This window comes from Poromitra crassiceps (genome assembly GCF_964638095.1).
Source record: "Poromitra crassiceps genome assembly, chromosome: 3".
Classification (NCBI taxonomy): Eukaryota; Metazoa; Chordata; class Actinopteri; order Beryciformes; family Melamphaidae; genus Poromitra; species Poromitra crassiceps.
In genome coordinates this window covers 23,307,311-23,321,511 of record NC_139625.1, presented here as the reverse complement: position 1 = coordinate 23,321,511, position 14,201 = coordinate 23,307,311, and the positions used below count along the sequence as shown (strand labels likewise).

Below are 14,201 nucleotides of genomic sequence, written 5' to 3'. Positions count from 1 at the left end.
CTGTCCCCGATTCCCTCCCCGCTTTCCTCCGTCCGTCCCTCGGGCATAGAGCTGTTAATTGCCTTTTCCACGTGGAAGTCTCCCACTTCCTGCAGCTTTTGTCAAGGCTCTCAGAAGTGATAGCATGTCTGACGGATAAGAATCAGGGACTAAACTGGAGGGCAAGGAGTCTAACGGGACAGGTTTGTGCAAGAGAACAACCTTTTATCAGTCTCAGGAGTCAGGAACAAGGGTCGCTGACACTATATTGTGGAGGACTTTATTATAAATTGTCTGTGCTGATAGTGTAGACTGGGGTGGTGCCCAAGTGAGGGAAGGAGGCCTAATTGGCCCTTAACAGAAAGATTGTGACTTTACAAAGTTGTTCCAAAGTTCCACTGTTTTTCCGTAGAAAAACTAGTTATTACAAAGCATATTAATGAGCATGTTAGGATGTGCTAAACCAGCTCAACCAACACGGTGGCCAGACCTGATGGAATCTGTGGCAGGTAGGGTTGGCACGATGGACGATGGCATTGACCATCGTGATGGGCCGACCCCCCCATCGACCTCTGAGCCTTCTACATCGGATCATCGTATTAATTATCTGTTCGAATTAAAATTGTGCCATTTTAATAATAAAAAAGGCCAAGTCCACTTACCGTGACGCACGGGGGACGCGCCGGCGGCATTAAACAAGCGCACCCAGTTCAGTTCAGGGAAGCCTCCCCTCCCCCTCCTCCTCCGCTCTACTGCTTCTCTGAACTGGGTGCGCTTGTTTAATGTCGCAGGGGCGTCCCCCGCGCGTGAGAAGTCTGCTGTGTTGTTGTGAAAACTTTTTAAGGCAAAGAAGAAACTTCACGTTCTTTCCTGCTTTCAACCCAAAGTGAGTACAAGTCTTCAACTGTGAATTTAACTCGCCTGTTTCCAAAGTGAAAGTTGGACTCGCTCCATAGATACAGCAGTTGCGTTTCTCTAGCCATTTCTCCTAAACTCTCTCTCATTACATTAGGTTCAAAAGCCCATGCAAATCTAACGTTATATCAGCCAGTAATTCAGTCAGTTTTCTGCCAGCTACCGTAAAATACCAATTAGAAGCCGACTTCCAAATTGCCGCGGGTCCCATATATAAGCGGGGTCTGGATACATATTTTGTACATAAAAGCAGGTCCCAATTTGACGCCCAGTTAGTTTTTTCAATGTTTTCTTTTTACCTTTGCGACATCCTGTTGAATGCATCTCCCAAACACAACGAAGAAGAAAAATCGGATGAAGAAGACGAACAACGAGGAAACGAGGAACAACGAGGAAAAAAAACACATGCACGAAACTTGCTGATCAAAATTCGTTTTCCGTCAACATCTGATGATTCTGAAAATTGTGTAGGCATTTCCTGAAGATTTTTATACACTAAAACCGACATCTCTGGTGTAATAATTATTTTGAGAAATGTGCCTATATGGTATGTTTCCCTGCCAGCGGGCATAGAAGTCGGCTTCTAATTGGTATTTCACCGCACACTGCAGCGGAGGGGGCAGCGCATGCAGCCAGCGGAGGAGGCAGCGCATGCAACAAATAATCTGCTCACATGATGATCATGTTCTCTCACCTTCAGCGGAGAAAGTTTAGTGGTAAATACCGGTAGGTCACAGTTCAGCTCAAATTTTATTTGATTTCATGTACAGGCCAGAACTGGCATGCAATGTGCTCTGCTGCGCTGAGAGGGAGGCGCGGCTCTCCCCATAGACAAGCAATCGTGTGGAGGGCTGTAGCCAACTCATTAAAATAAATGGTTTAAATAAACAATTTCATACTATTTACAATCTTTTCTGAGCAATATTTTTGTACAAAAATAATTAAAGCAGGTCCCAAACTGCCGCAGGTCCCATATTGACGCGGGGTCTGGCTACATATTTTGTCAATTAACGCCCGGGCTAATAATTGGTATTTTACGGTAGTTAAATTCAACACACACACGTTGTTGGTGAGGACCTCTAACGTTAACGTTATTTGTTTTGCGCCGTTCAAATTGCTGGTAGAGCCTATCCAAGGCCGCTGATATAGAGCTCAGCTGTCCTGTTGTTAACGTGAGCCAAATGGAATTACAGCAATGCAGCGACTTAATAAATAATTAATTATTCCCCCCACCCCCACCCGTCAATGACGATGCCATCATCCAACACGATGTTTCACTGTAAAACAATCACGATGGGTATTTTGATGACATCGCACAACCCTAGTGGCAGGACCCTCAATCACTGTGCTGAGTGCTGAACCCCATCCCCAAAAAGGACGTTTGCTCCCTCAACCACATCAGGGCGTAGAGAAGCTGGTCAAGTCCTGTCATACTGATGCTGTCCTAGAGCCTCTCTAGTTTGGCTCCTGTACTAGAAGGGGGGTGGATGATGGTAAACTGTTCCCGCTTGACACCATTCACAGTGGCTTGGAGAAGAGTGGAGACTTTGCCAGGCTCCTATCTGTATATTTGTCTTCTGCTTTTAATACCATGCAGCCTGTCATTCTCACCCAAAAAATCTGGACACTCAGTTCAATCTAGACCAAGGTCTAATTTAATCTAAGGATTATGGATTTTGTTAAACAGACATAGCCCAGAGAGTCCTTACTAATAGCACTTTATCAGACACACTGTATACCACCAGTGTCTCGTCTCCATAGGGGGATATCCTATTCTACTCTCTGCTTCACTACCATCTTTATAATCATGATAGCATTACGATGGAGACTTGATTTCAGGATCAAGCCTCCTAGGACAGACCCAGTGATAATACGCAGCGAGGAAGTGGGTGTTCTGGGCCAGTATTGGTACCATCTTTGATAACACCTTGAAACGTGAGCAAAAACACAGAAGCCATAATCAAGAAAGCACACCCATGTCAATACTTCCTCAGGAAAATCAATTCATTCAGTGTCCAAAAACCCATCCTGCAAATCCACAGTTGCTTCCTCAAGAGTATGCTGTGTTTCTCCTTCATTTGCTGGTTCCCATCACTCACTGTCAAAAGCAGAAACCGTCTCCAAAACCACCTGTTCCAAAATCACTGGAGTGCCCATCCGAAGCCTAGCCTCATTCTATGGGCAGCAGATCAGGGCAACGGCCCATGACATGATGGGAGATAGCACCCATGTCCTTCACCCCCAGGTCCAGATGCTCCCTCTCTCCCTTTCGCCTATGCCTCCCCAGGTGCACAGAGCACCGTTCATTCTGGAAGCCACACGCCTGGTGCTGAACAAGACAACTCTGTGCTCTTGATGTTGGCATATGAAATACTGAAGTACTTAAGTGCTTATCTGCCATGTGGACTATTTCCTTTTTTAATCTCTATTTCATCATGACTATTATTACTATTTTAAATGTAATTGCACTATCAGCCCAACATAGTCCCAAACAGCTCATTGGCTTGTAATGGTTTGTCTGTGCATAATGTCTGTTTAAAATGTTAATCATATCAAATCTAAGAAACAGTTTTTTTTATTCATAGCATCTCTCAACAATCAATGTACAATAGCATTATTATTATTATTATTATTATTATTATTATTATTATTATTATTATTATTATTATTAATTTGAGGCCCACTTCACCTTTTAGCCTCTGGTCTTCCATGAGGCTAAAATGTCTTCTGCTGTAGACCAGTGATTCTCAACCTTTTTCAAATCAAGGACCCCTCATTACAACCATGGACCCTCATTCATGTTTTTATCACAACCTTTTTATTGATTCATTCATGCATGACTTAGTACGGGGGCCCTAAGGGGACATTAGGGAGAGAAAAAATAGACAGAAAACATGTGTATAGGTGAAAAAATAGACTGAAGAAAAAACATTACAGGGGAGAAATAAGTCAAAGGGTAAACAAATAAACCAAATAAGTTAAAAGGGTAGCGGCAAACATAAATAGTTATAACGTTAATGAACTGACATATTGCAGAACATGTATGAGTTTGGCTGGCCCCAGTCATGTTTACCAAATTGATATGCACAAAGCATTCACCTGGACATACTATGACATTTCTGAAAAGTTGTGGGCCTCTATCTTCCCAAAAGCGCAAATTTTGCGTTTGCGCTCGTTTAACGCCGTGCGCAATGCAAATTGGGGGCGGACACAAGCGCATGCCTGTGATAATTGTACTGGGCATTGGCTGCCCCATGCCAAAGCAGGCGTTTCAGCGCTAAAATGTGGGATAGATGGCGTTACCCTATCGTCAGCAGCGCGCAATTACTTTGCGCTAAGAGCTTTGAAAAGGACCTCTTACGCGCAAATACCTCTCTGCGCTGGGCGCTCTGCACGGAGATTATGGCTGCGCTCCCAGCGCAGAGAGGTATTTGCGGAGTGGAAAGTGGAATTCCTTTTGGACATGTCATTAAGCACAGCCTTGCCATGCCAAGACATCAAATTATGCTGCTAAAATTGGGTATTAGCAGATAATTCAGTGAGGCAATCAACTATAACTCACGAGAAACTTATATCACATCGCAAAGAGGGAAATGAATTGAGAACACTTGTGGGACAATGGAGATAGGCTATTTACCTTCATAACCCGAAGGGTCATTGGCACCACAGACGATCTGTCAATAAGCTCCCTCTGTCCTCGCACGAGTGAGTACACTCTATTACGCATGGAGAGAATTACAGCATATTGCATGCATCAGCGAGGCAACCTCGCGCAAACAACCATTGCGAGACGGGAATCTGATTGGTTTTGATTGACGTAATGCCCAGCCTTGCCTGGCCACGCCTGTGAATAATTCTGGTAGTTAAGACCGCCCAAATCCCGTTTGCGCAGGCATTTTGGGGCGCAGATGATTTTTGGCAGAATTGGCACGGCTCTAATTTGCGCTTGTGACAGGTGCCGTGAACGTTTCCGCATGCCCGCCGAGAATTGCATCCCCAACATATTTCGGGGCTGTTTTAACTTAGAAATCAGGGAGGTCACGTCTACCAGACAATTATATCACTTTGAATCAGTTACATTTCTGTATAAATCATTACAAGTAGCTCCCGTGAGGTGGGGATGTTTTGTTTTGCTGCTCGGCGGGGGAACAAAACTCGGCAGAACACCCGGCGGACGGCGCAAGGCGGAACGCTATCTTCCGTGCCTTAAGGCATGCGCAAACAGTGCGCAAAGCGCTATTTAGGGATAGCGCCTGTCGGAAGATAGAGGCCATGGACTTTTCTTTCTCCACCTACAGTTTTCCCCTCAGTCTATATTTTTTCCTCTCCCTACATTACCCCCCCCCCCCCCCCCCCCCCACACACACACACACACCTACTATATATTTCCCCCCTCCTGTCTATTTTCTTTTTCCCTCATGTCCGCTTAGGGTCTCCGCAACTTTGGCTGCTATCGTCCCCCTTCCCCACTGCTGTAGACCATGTGCTCTATTATAACGGAATAGCAGAAGGAATGAAGCCATGTGAAGGATTCTCTGGGTGTAGCTGATGATGATCCTGGCTGGCAGGCACTTTGTGCTCAATATCTGCTCTGGGCTGGGCTCAGACCACAAATCCTTCCCTCACAGTACTGCATGACCACAAAAGTCCTTCCCTCATAGTACTGCATGACCACAAAAGTCCTTCCCTCACAGTACTGCATGACCACAAAAGTCCTTCCCTCATAGTACTGCATGACCACAAAAGTCCTTCCCTCATAGTACTGCATGACCACAAAAGTCCTTCCCTCACAGTACTGCATGACCACAAAAGTCCTTCCCTCACAGTACTGTATGACCACAAAAGTCCTTCCCTCACAGTACTGCATGACCACAAAAGTCCTTCCCTCACAGTACTGCATGACCACAAAAGTCCTTCCCTCACAGTACTGCATGACCACAAAAGTCCTTCCCTCACAGTACTGTATGACCACAAAAGACGGGTGCACAATATTTGATCCTTTTGAAAAGTCTGCATGTCATGTGGGAAAATGGAGGTATTTAAACTTTGGAGTGAGTTTACAGCAAGGACTCTAGTATATCAACCAGTATCAGCCACATGTGGCTTAAGAGGGGTTGTAAATGATATGTGAGGTTTAGCTGTGTATAAAAGTGAGGATTTAGGCTTCAATCTGTTTTTACGTGAGGATGTTTATGGTTTAATATATATTTCACTTTCAGTGTGCACTTATGTGTGTGCACGCACTGTGTGTCTGTGTGTGTCTCTGTGTGTGTGTGTGTGTGTGTGTGTGTGTCTGTGTGTGCTATCACTGGCCACACCTTGGCAGTGCCCAGGAAAGCTGTCAGAGGCCCTTTTAAGATCTGCAGGGAGTGAAGCAGCTGCTGCAAACAGAAACAGATGAAACTCTCTGGTGGCCGTGTGTGAATCTGTATGCCATAAAGACCTCCCCCCCCCCCAACCAACCACCGCCCAGTATGACAGCGCTATTCACAAGGCACCACCCCCAGAGTGCAGAGGACGGACAAGGGCAGCGACCAGTGTACAGTACCACAAGTGGAGCCAGGCCAGCAACCCCTCCCTGAAGTGCCAATGTGTCTCCAGCTAACGACTTTACGGACATCTCAGATATTCACAGTATTTATTATGGTTGATGTGTGTTGTGTCCACTATTGTGACCTTGTCTACGCCAACGTGCTTCAAAGCACCAAGCAGAGAGCATTAAGTGCAGAGCAGTCTGCTAATCCTCCTGCCCCAAAGCAGTGTGTCACTTTGGGAAGAGATTTAAGCCCCAGGCACTTTCTGCCCTGCTGAAGTATCACTGAGCAAAACACTTCCTCTCTACCACCTCCGTGGAGGCGGATCTATACTCTGAGCATGCACTCTGACCTTCCTGTGGAGGGGCAAAAGTGAGAAACTATCAACAACAAAAGTGCGATTGGAAATAAGAGGAAAACTCGAGCAAGCAACAGTAGGGGGGATACATTTCTTCTTTTAGGGGTAAAAAGTGCAAGGCAAGTTTTTTTGTATAGCACATTTCATACACAGGGGCAATTCAAAGTGCTTTACATAAAATAGATAAAAAGAAAATAAATAAGAAAAAAATAAGACTATTAAGAAAAAAGTGTTACAAAGCAAAATAATAAACAATGAAATCACAGTGCAATTTGGATGCAATTATTAGCAGCAAATCAAATTGCACTGTGATTGTGATGTGTTTATTATTTTGCTTTCTAACACCTTTTTCTTAATCTTATTTCTCTAGGCTCTTTTCTTTTGATCTATTTTATGTAAAGTACTTTGAATGGCCTCTGTGTATGAAATGTGCTATACAAATAAACGTGCCAATATTATTATCATTCCTTGTTATCTGGTGTGTGAGTGTGTGTTTGTGTGTCTACCTGGCCAGGTACTGTCCTGAGGAGGGCAGCTCGTGTCGGTTTGGTTTGTCGTAACAATTCACCATGTTCTGGATCAGCGCCAGGTCTGGCCTCACCATGGTCGCCGCGGTGACCGCTCGGCCAATCAGCTGCAAGGCATCCCGGATGTAGAAGCTGATGGGCTTGCGGCCGACCTCCCCGTAGGCCAACAGGCCCAGGGGACCTCCCAGCGTGTGCAGCGAGTCCGGAGACAAGGGGTAGCCCATGATCCACTGCAGCGCCGGCAGCGAGGGCGCGAGGCGCTGAGCGGCCCGCAGGACGGACGAGAGACACTCGGGGTCGGAGCCCAGCAGGAGAACGGAGGAGATGGGAGAGGGGGAGCGCAGGAAGCGGGCAGAGAGGACGGTCAGCGCCTCCTCTTCCCTCTGGTCCTCCCTCGTCTCCTCGCTGGCCTCGCCCGTTCTCTCCCCACCCCCCGAGGGGCGGGTGAGGTTGACGATGTCCCACAGACGCCAGGCGGAACCGCTGTGCGTCTGCAGGTGGGACAGCAAGCCCTCGCCCCCCTCCTCCCAGCCGGGGCAGATCACAGCCGCTCCTCCCCAGCCGCCCTCCCCCCGGCCGCCCCTGTCCCGCTCGCCGTCTCCCCCCCGCAGGACCGAGAGCAGCAGACCTCCCAGGGCCGACGGCGGCACGCGGGCCGACATCTGCAGGTGGAAACGGTTCTGCCATACAGGACAGAGCGGTAGATGGGGGGGGGGAGAGGAGGAACAGAGGAAAGAGGGGTGTGTGTGGGGGGACAAGACAGATGGGAAAGACAGAAGGGAAATCAGGGAGGAGAGAACAAGAAAGAGTAGACGAAAGGGTGGAGGGGGAAAAGGAGGAGAGAACAGAACAGAGATTAATAGATATGGCCAAGCCCCAACACCTCAGGGAGGTTGAATAATGCACATAAAATCACATAAGAACACATTTTTAATGAGGACCGTGATGCTGGCAAAACAAGCCCAGTTGCTGCAGTAATTCAGCCAGACACTGATCAGAACCAATCACTCACATTCGTTCATTATCCTCCCCTCTGAATGCGAAGAGCCACACTGATTCAATCTAATCTGCAACATCACAGTAGGTTTGGCAAGAGAACAGTGGCATCCACAGTTCATCCAGAAGCTAGCATTTCCAAACCCCACTGAAAACACTGGCTTGTTTCATACTGTTCCAAAATGGATAACACTAGTTGTCCTTGAACGCAGCTCACAGATGGATTTTCCCTCACTTCCTATGGGACTTCTATCCATTTTGCATCTTGACCATGCTCCAGGCAAGGCTTGGGGGCGATACTGCTTACAGTATGTATATAAAAGACAGTTCAAAGTTGAGTTTAACATGACTTAAGATTTGCTTTGGAGCGGCCCGCCTCATGAAACTGAGATGATAGGCTGCGCTACATACTGTACTATGCACACAGATACCTTCTGGTACACTCTGCAAGTCACACATACACTTTGCAACATCTTTACAAACATGCAGAGGCATTTGATATACTTCATGTTAACCTTTGCACATTCTCTGGTCAATATTTTGTACATTCCTGCACAAACTGTGCAGCTTTTTCCATTTCACTATTTATATTTATGTATAACTATTTTTATTGTAATTTTTCATATTTTGTATACTTTATGTTTCTTGACTTTTTTGACTAGCAGTATGTTTTTTTTTTTCTATATTTCATCCCAAGGCTTCTTGAAAACGTACTAGGCAATAAACCTGAATTTGACAGTATCTATGCACACACACACACACACACACACACTCTCTCTCTCTCTCTCTCTCTCTCTCTCTCTCTCTCTCTCTCTCTCTCTCTCTCTCTCTCTCTGATGGAGATGAGGTATCAAAATGCACGCAACCAACCAACTGCATCCCACACACGTAGGCACCATTCAAATGGAAATGTCCCACCCGGGAGTACAAAGTAAACAGAGCAGCCCTATGCAGAAAATCCTTGAGTCCCTAAGAGGAAGAAAGAGTCTGCAGAGACATGAATTAATTAATACCACACATATATTTGTCCTCCTGTGGAAGGCTAGGTGTCTTGGTGGGGTGGCAAGCGGAGTTAGATTTCTTCATTTGAACTCGATGGGGGGACCGGGGATGTGGTTGGGGGATGTTGGGGAGACATCAGGGGGGTGGAACAGAGGAATTTAAATGAGGAGGTGCCTATACTACGCGTGATTTCTAACCCCACATAGGATAAGCAATAACCACGCCCTGTGGCGCCGGGATTGGCCAGGAGCAACACTGGAGGGCACGCAGCCCAGCGATTTCATGAACCAACTGAATAGCTCTTGAGAACGGACAGCGATTTCGAGAGCGGACATTGAAATTAATTATGGTCACCTACCTTCCTTAGCATAGTAATAATAATAATAAGCATAATAATTGTAATCTACACAATGTACACAATCTACAAAAACATGCAATAATATAAACGGTGTTGTGTTCACGTTCATAGCTCATATAATATAATGTATCATATCGTTAATTTCAAGCTCAATTCTTACCCAGAGAAAAGGTACAGCACTGAAAATGTAACAAGCAATAGTTTTTTAAACATCTTTATTTTAAAAGATGAAAAACCGCAGGTGCTTTAGTCCCAAGCTTCAATGCTCCCGGCCAATCCCGGCGCCACAGGGCGTGGTTATTGCTTATCCTATGTGGGGTTAGAAATCACGCCTATACTACAGGTGTGAGCAGAGTATATTCAGCAGACTACTGTCAGGAATGGAAGAGATGGCGTGCGTGTTTTAAACGTGTCAGCATCCTGTACTGGTTGTCAGGCCTCAAAGGATGTGAAGTTGGCCTGTAGAAGATTATCACAGAGCCTTGAAGATTTTGATGGAATGCTCTAATTAGCTGAGATAAGTCTCAGCTAATCTTCCATTTTAGATTCTTAGCCGCCCTTTGCCTTGATGGAAAGGCAAAGGCGTCAGAAAGAACTTCATACAACTTCACTATTCATATTCGTCTAAAGAACAAATTTCAAGCAAACGCGTCTAGATCAAAATGGCCTTAAGATCATGAAAAACATAGTAGGCTACATTCATTCAGGTGGGTACTTGCAGTAATTCGCCAATGAAAGCCAGGCTGAATGAAGTACACATGAATGCTAAATGAAGGCTGAAGCTATCAAAACAAACTACATATTAGAAAATCACTCAGGGTCATGTGAAAAAAAAACTATTATAATCAATTATATACATGTAGCTGCAAGTGGCAATTGAGGGATCCAAGCACAAGGTAGATGGGAGGGAGACTGGGTGAGAAGGACGGAAGGGTGAGGAAGGAAGGACTGAAGGAAGATAGCAAGGCAGAAGACAGGAGGGAGACTGGGTGAGGCTGGGCCAGGAAGGGACGGAGGAAGGCCGTAAGGATGAGTGAACCTGGGTGAGGAGGAAGAAAGGGTGAGGAAGGAAGGAAGTCTGGGTGAGGTTGGGCGAGTCTGAAGGTGACCAGAGGTGTGGGAGTGAAAGGAGAACATTGTGAGTGGCCGGTCCTGCCAAACACTCTCTTGAAAAGACAGACAAACAAAACATTATACCGTAGAAGGTAGAAAGACACCGATGAAAATGACGTGTTGTGAATCAGAATCAGAATCACAATCCTTTTATTTTCCTGGGAAGAACTACCGTAGTGTTAAAGATGGGATTTGAACCCACAATCTTTTGCATGGTAAAACTATGAATTAATCATTAGGTTACTAGTAAGTACTACTACTACTACTACTACTACTTACTACTAAGTAATGAGATCGTCTAAGGCTTAGGGGTGTCCAAAGTTTTTTGAATGGGGGCGAGATTAGATAATATGAAAATACCGGGGGGCCAGCTGTTTCTGTTATATACAAATAAAAATAAATCACATAGTACTCTAAGGATTTTGTTTACCATCTGAAAACACCAACACAGTCTCACAGAAAATTGTATAATACCAACGATATGGACCAACGTTGCTATTTTACAATTTCGGCTCGAAAATTGTAAAATAGTAACGTTCTGAGATTTTAGGGTTAGGATTAGAGTAGGGGGAGGGGTTAGAAACAGAAAATCTCCGTAAAACACGCCCAAACCACACCCACCGCTGTAGACGCATACGTTCCCATTTTACAATTTCTTAGCCGACATTGTAAAATACCAACGTTTGTCCACAAACGTTGCTATTTTACAATTTTTTTGGAGATCGGGTTGGAAAACACGAGTTCTGCCTGAGTTGTTCCTGCTTGGTGCTTGTCTACAAACTGTATGATAGTGCTGTCATCGTTAGATGAGCGGAAAAAATGTGAATTGAACTTACTTGATTAATCAATACTGTGTGGAGGGCCACATATAGTATACTGTATTTTGAGAGACAAGCCGAGGGCCACTTAAAGGCCGGGTTTACCGTGGGGAACATGAATATATATTAATTCTTAAAAAATCTTAAATTTCGAATCCGTTGAAATTTTTGAAATTGCTTGTTCACAGCCAGAGAAAAAAAAAATAAAAAAAAAAAAAAAAAAAAAAAAAATGGGCCAGGTGACGCGTTTCGACGCGAAACGCGTCACCTGGCCCAATTTTTTTTTTTTTTTTTTTTTTTTTTTCATTTATTTTTTTCTCTGGCTGTGAACAAGCAATTTCAAAAATTTCAACGGATTCAAAATTTAAGATTTTTTAAGAATTAATATATATTCATGTTCCCCACGGTAAACCCGGCCTTTAAGATCGGTCCCCGGACTGCAATTGGCCCCCAGGCCGGACTTTGGACAATTCTAAGCTATAGGTTATTTGGAGCCTTGGAGTATTTTGTCAACTATAGTTACCTGCAGTGCTTGACCCCTAATTACACCCCCAGTGAAAATAGGTTGTAACCAGATAAACAGCAAAGGATTTTGTCTAGATATATCACTGCCAAATTAACTGTTAGAATGATCATCTGTGGGAGGTCCTACAGCTGTGTCAGCTGCTTTCTACCAGCATTATTTCATTATTTCTATAGCACTGTAGCAGTGATAACAATGGCTAACTTGCTTCACTATTGGAGAGTTTCCTTTACAACTTAATTTACATTTCAGGCTTTCAGCTGACGCTTTTATCTAGAGTGAATTACAATGAACAGTAGAACAGTAGAATTACTCCAAGCGATAGAATAATAAAATAAAAATAAGGGTTGTTTGTTGTTATTGATGAAAGTAACTTTGAGTGAGTAGAGGAGGCAGATGTGGGAGACAGTGGTATGATTCAGTAGAGAGATATAAGATGACTTATAGCCCACAATGGTAGATGGCGAGGGACTTTTTACTGTAACTTACTGTAATTTTGCAGGCAATCAAATCTGAGAACTACCAAAGAAAACCCCCATGAAACCTTAAAAAAAGGACATCACTGGGGTTATAGTGCCTATAACCATAGCAGTGGCTTTTTTGGCTGCATTCTCATGTTTCAGCACAATTAATTCCGGTGATATATTGCAGCAATAACACCCAATGGGGCAGTCTCTTCTGTGAGTGATGCACTGTCTGCAAAGTTTATTTCAAAGTATGAATCCGCATAAAAACTGCATAAAGGAAGACAGATCACCCAATACCCAATAACAGCAAAGCCCCTGCGTGCTGGAAACATGGGCATGGTTGGAATGTGCCTTGACCGACAGATTGCTTTGCTGGAACTACTTGTTATATTGAGGAAAACTTGCAGGACATGCAGCATCGTGAACCACCGCACTGTCTGAAAATCCCTGCCAGTCCTTCATCACTCCAGCTGAGCCACGGCCAAAATGAGCTGGCTGCATCCCACGTTCATCCCTATAACCCAACAGATTTAATGCACGCGCGCGCGTGTGTTTATGCATGCGCACTTCTGTGTGTGTGTGCGTGTGTGTGTGAGTGAGTGTGTGTGTGTGTGTGTGTGTGTGTGTCAGAGAAAGGGAGGGGGAGAGAGAGAGAGAGGTGTCCAGTAGGGCTGTATTCATGAGTTTGTGTTTACGAGGTCCAGCGCTTTACGCCTTGGGTCGGGTCCAACTTTGTTGCCGCAGTTATCGGACATTAGAATTGAGAATGTCATTTTTTATTGGAGCTGACAGGGCCTGAGTAGAGTTTTGATCTCTAGAGCAATGCGGGCAGTATTTTCTTTTATGATGCTATTAGTCTCGACAAAATGAGAGGAATAGCTGCCTGGACAATTGGTTTGTCTTTATTGGCAGTTTGTTCTTAAATGTAAAGTCATGCCAGGGTCTTATTTTATTCTCAGGTGTGCAGGAACCAACTAGAGACAGACAGGCTCCGTCTGGCTAGGCTAGGCTAACCATGAGGCCTTCTGGGTCCAGGTTAGATGATTCCCAAGTTTGCTCAAGACCAGGTCGATATTTTCCTAAAGTAGGCCTTTTTTTTTATCCAGGTCTGGTATGGAATGTAATAGGTGATTTTTGATTGCAGATAAACATTTCATTTTTGTAATGTAAAAATACATATCTAGTGTGTGTGTGTGTGTGTGTGTGTGTGTGTGTGTGTGTGTGTGTGTGCGTGTGTGTGTGTGTAATTGTATAGCCTATGCTCTTATCTTTCTGGTCGCAGGTAAGCTACATGGGTAAGAACGTGGATAAGAAGGCTTCCATGGGAGGAAATGAGATAAGTGGAGCTAAAGAGAATGTCAGCATTATTCCGAGGATAAAATCATACCTCTGCTCACACATCTATAACACATATAACACATATATAAATCCATACCTCTGCTCATACATCTATAACACATATATAAATCCATACCTCTGCTCACACATCTATAACACATATAACACATATATAAATCCATACCTCTGCTCATACATCTATAACACATAAATCCATACCTCTGCTCACACATCTATAACACATATAACACATATATAAATCCATACCTCTGC

At 44.5% G+C, this 14,201-nt stretch overlaps 1 protein-coding gene across 1 annotated transcript in view; it reads right to left on the bottom strand.

Annotated features, from left to right (window-relative positions):
- grin3ba (glutamate receptor, ionotropic, N-methyl-D-aspartate 3Ba) overlaps positions 1-14,201 on the bottom strand; it is a gene marked incomplete at its 5' end in the record, with an annotated part of 148,962 nt that overhangs the window by 59,305 nt on the left and 75,456 nt on the right. Inside the window, one exon of the mRNA XM_083633409.1 lies at positions 7,293-7,993. Coding sequence (XP_083489535.1) covers positions 7,293-7,993 — 701 coding nt within the window. The remainder of the gene's footprint in view (positions 1-7,292; positions 7,994-14,201) is intronic.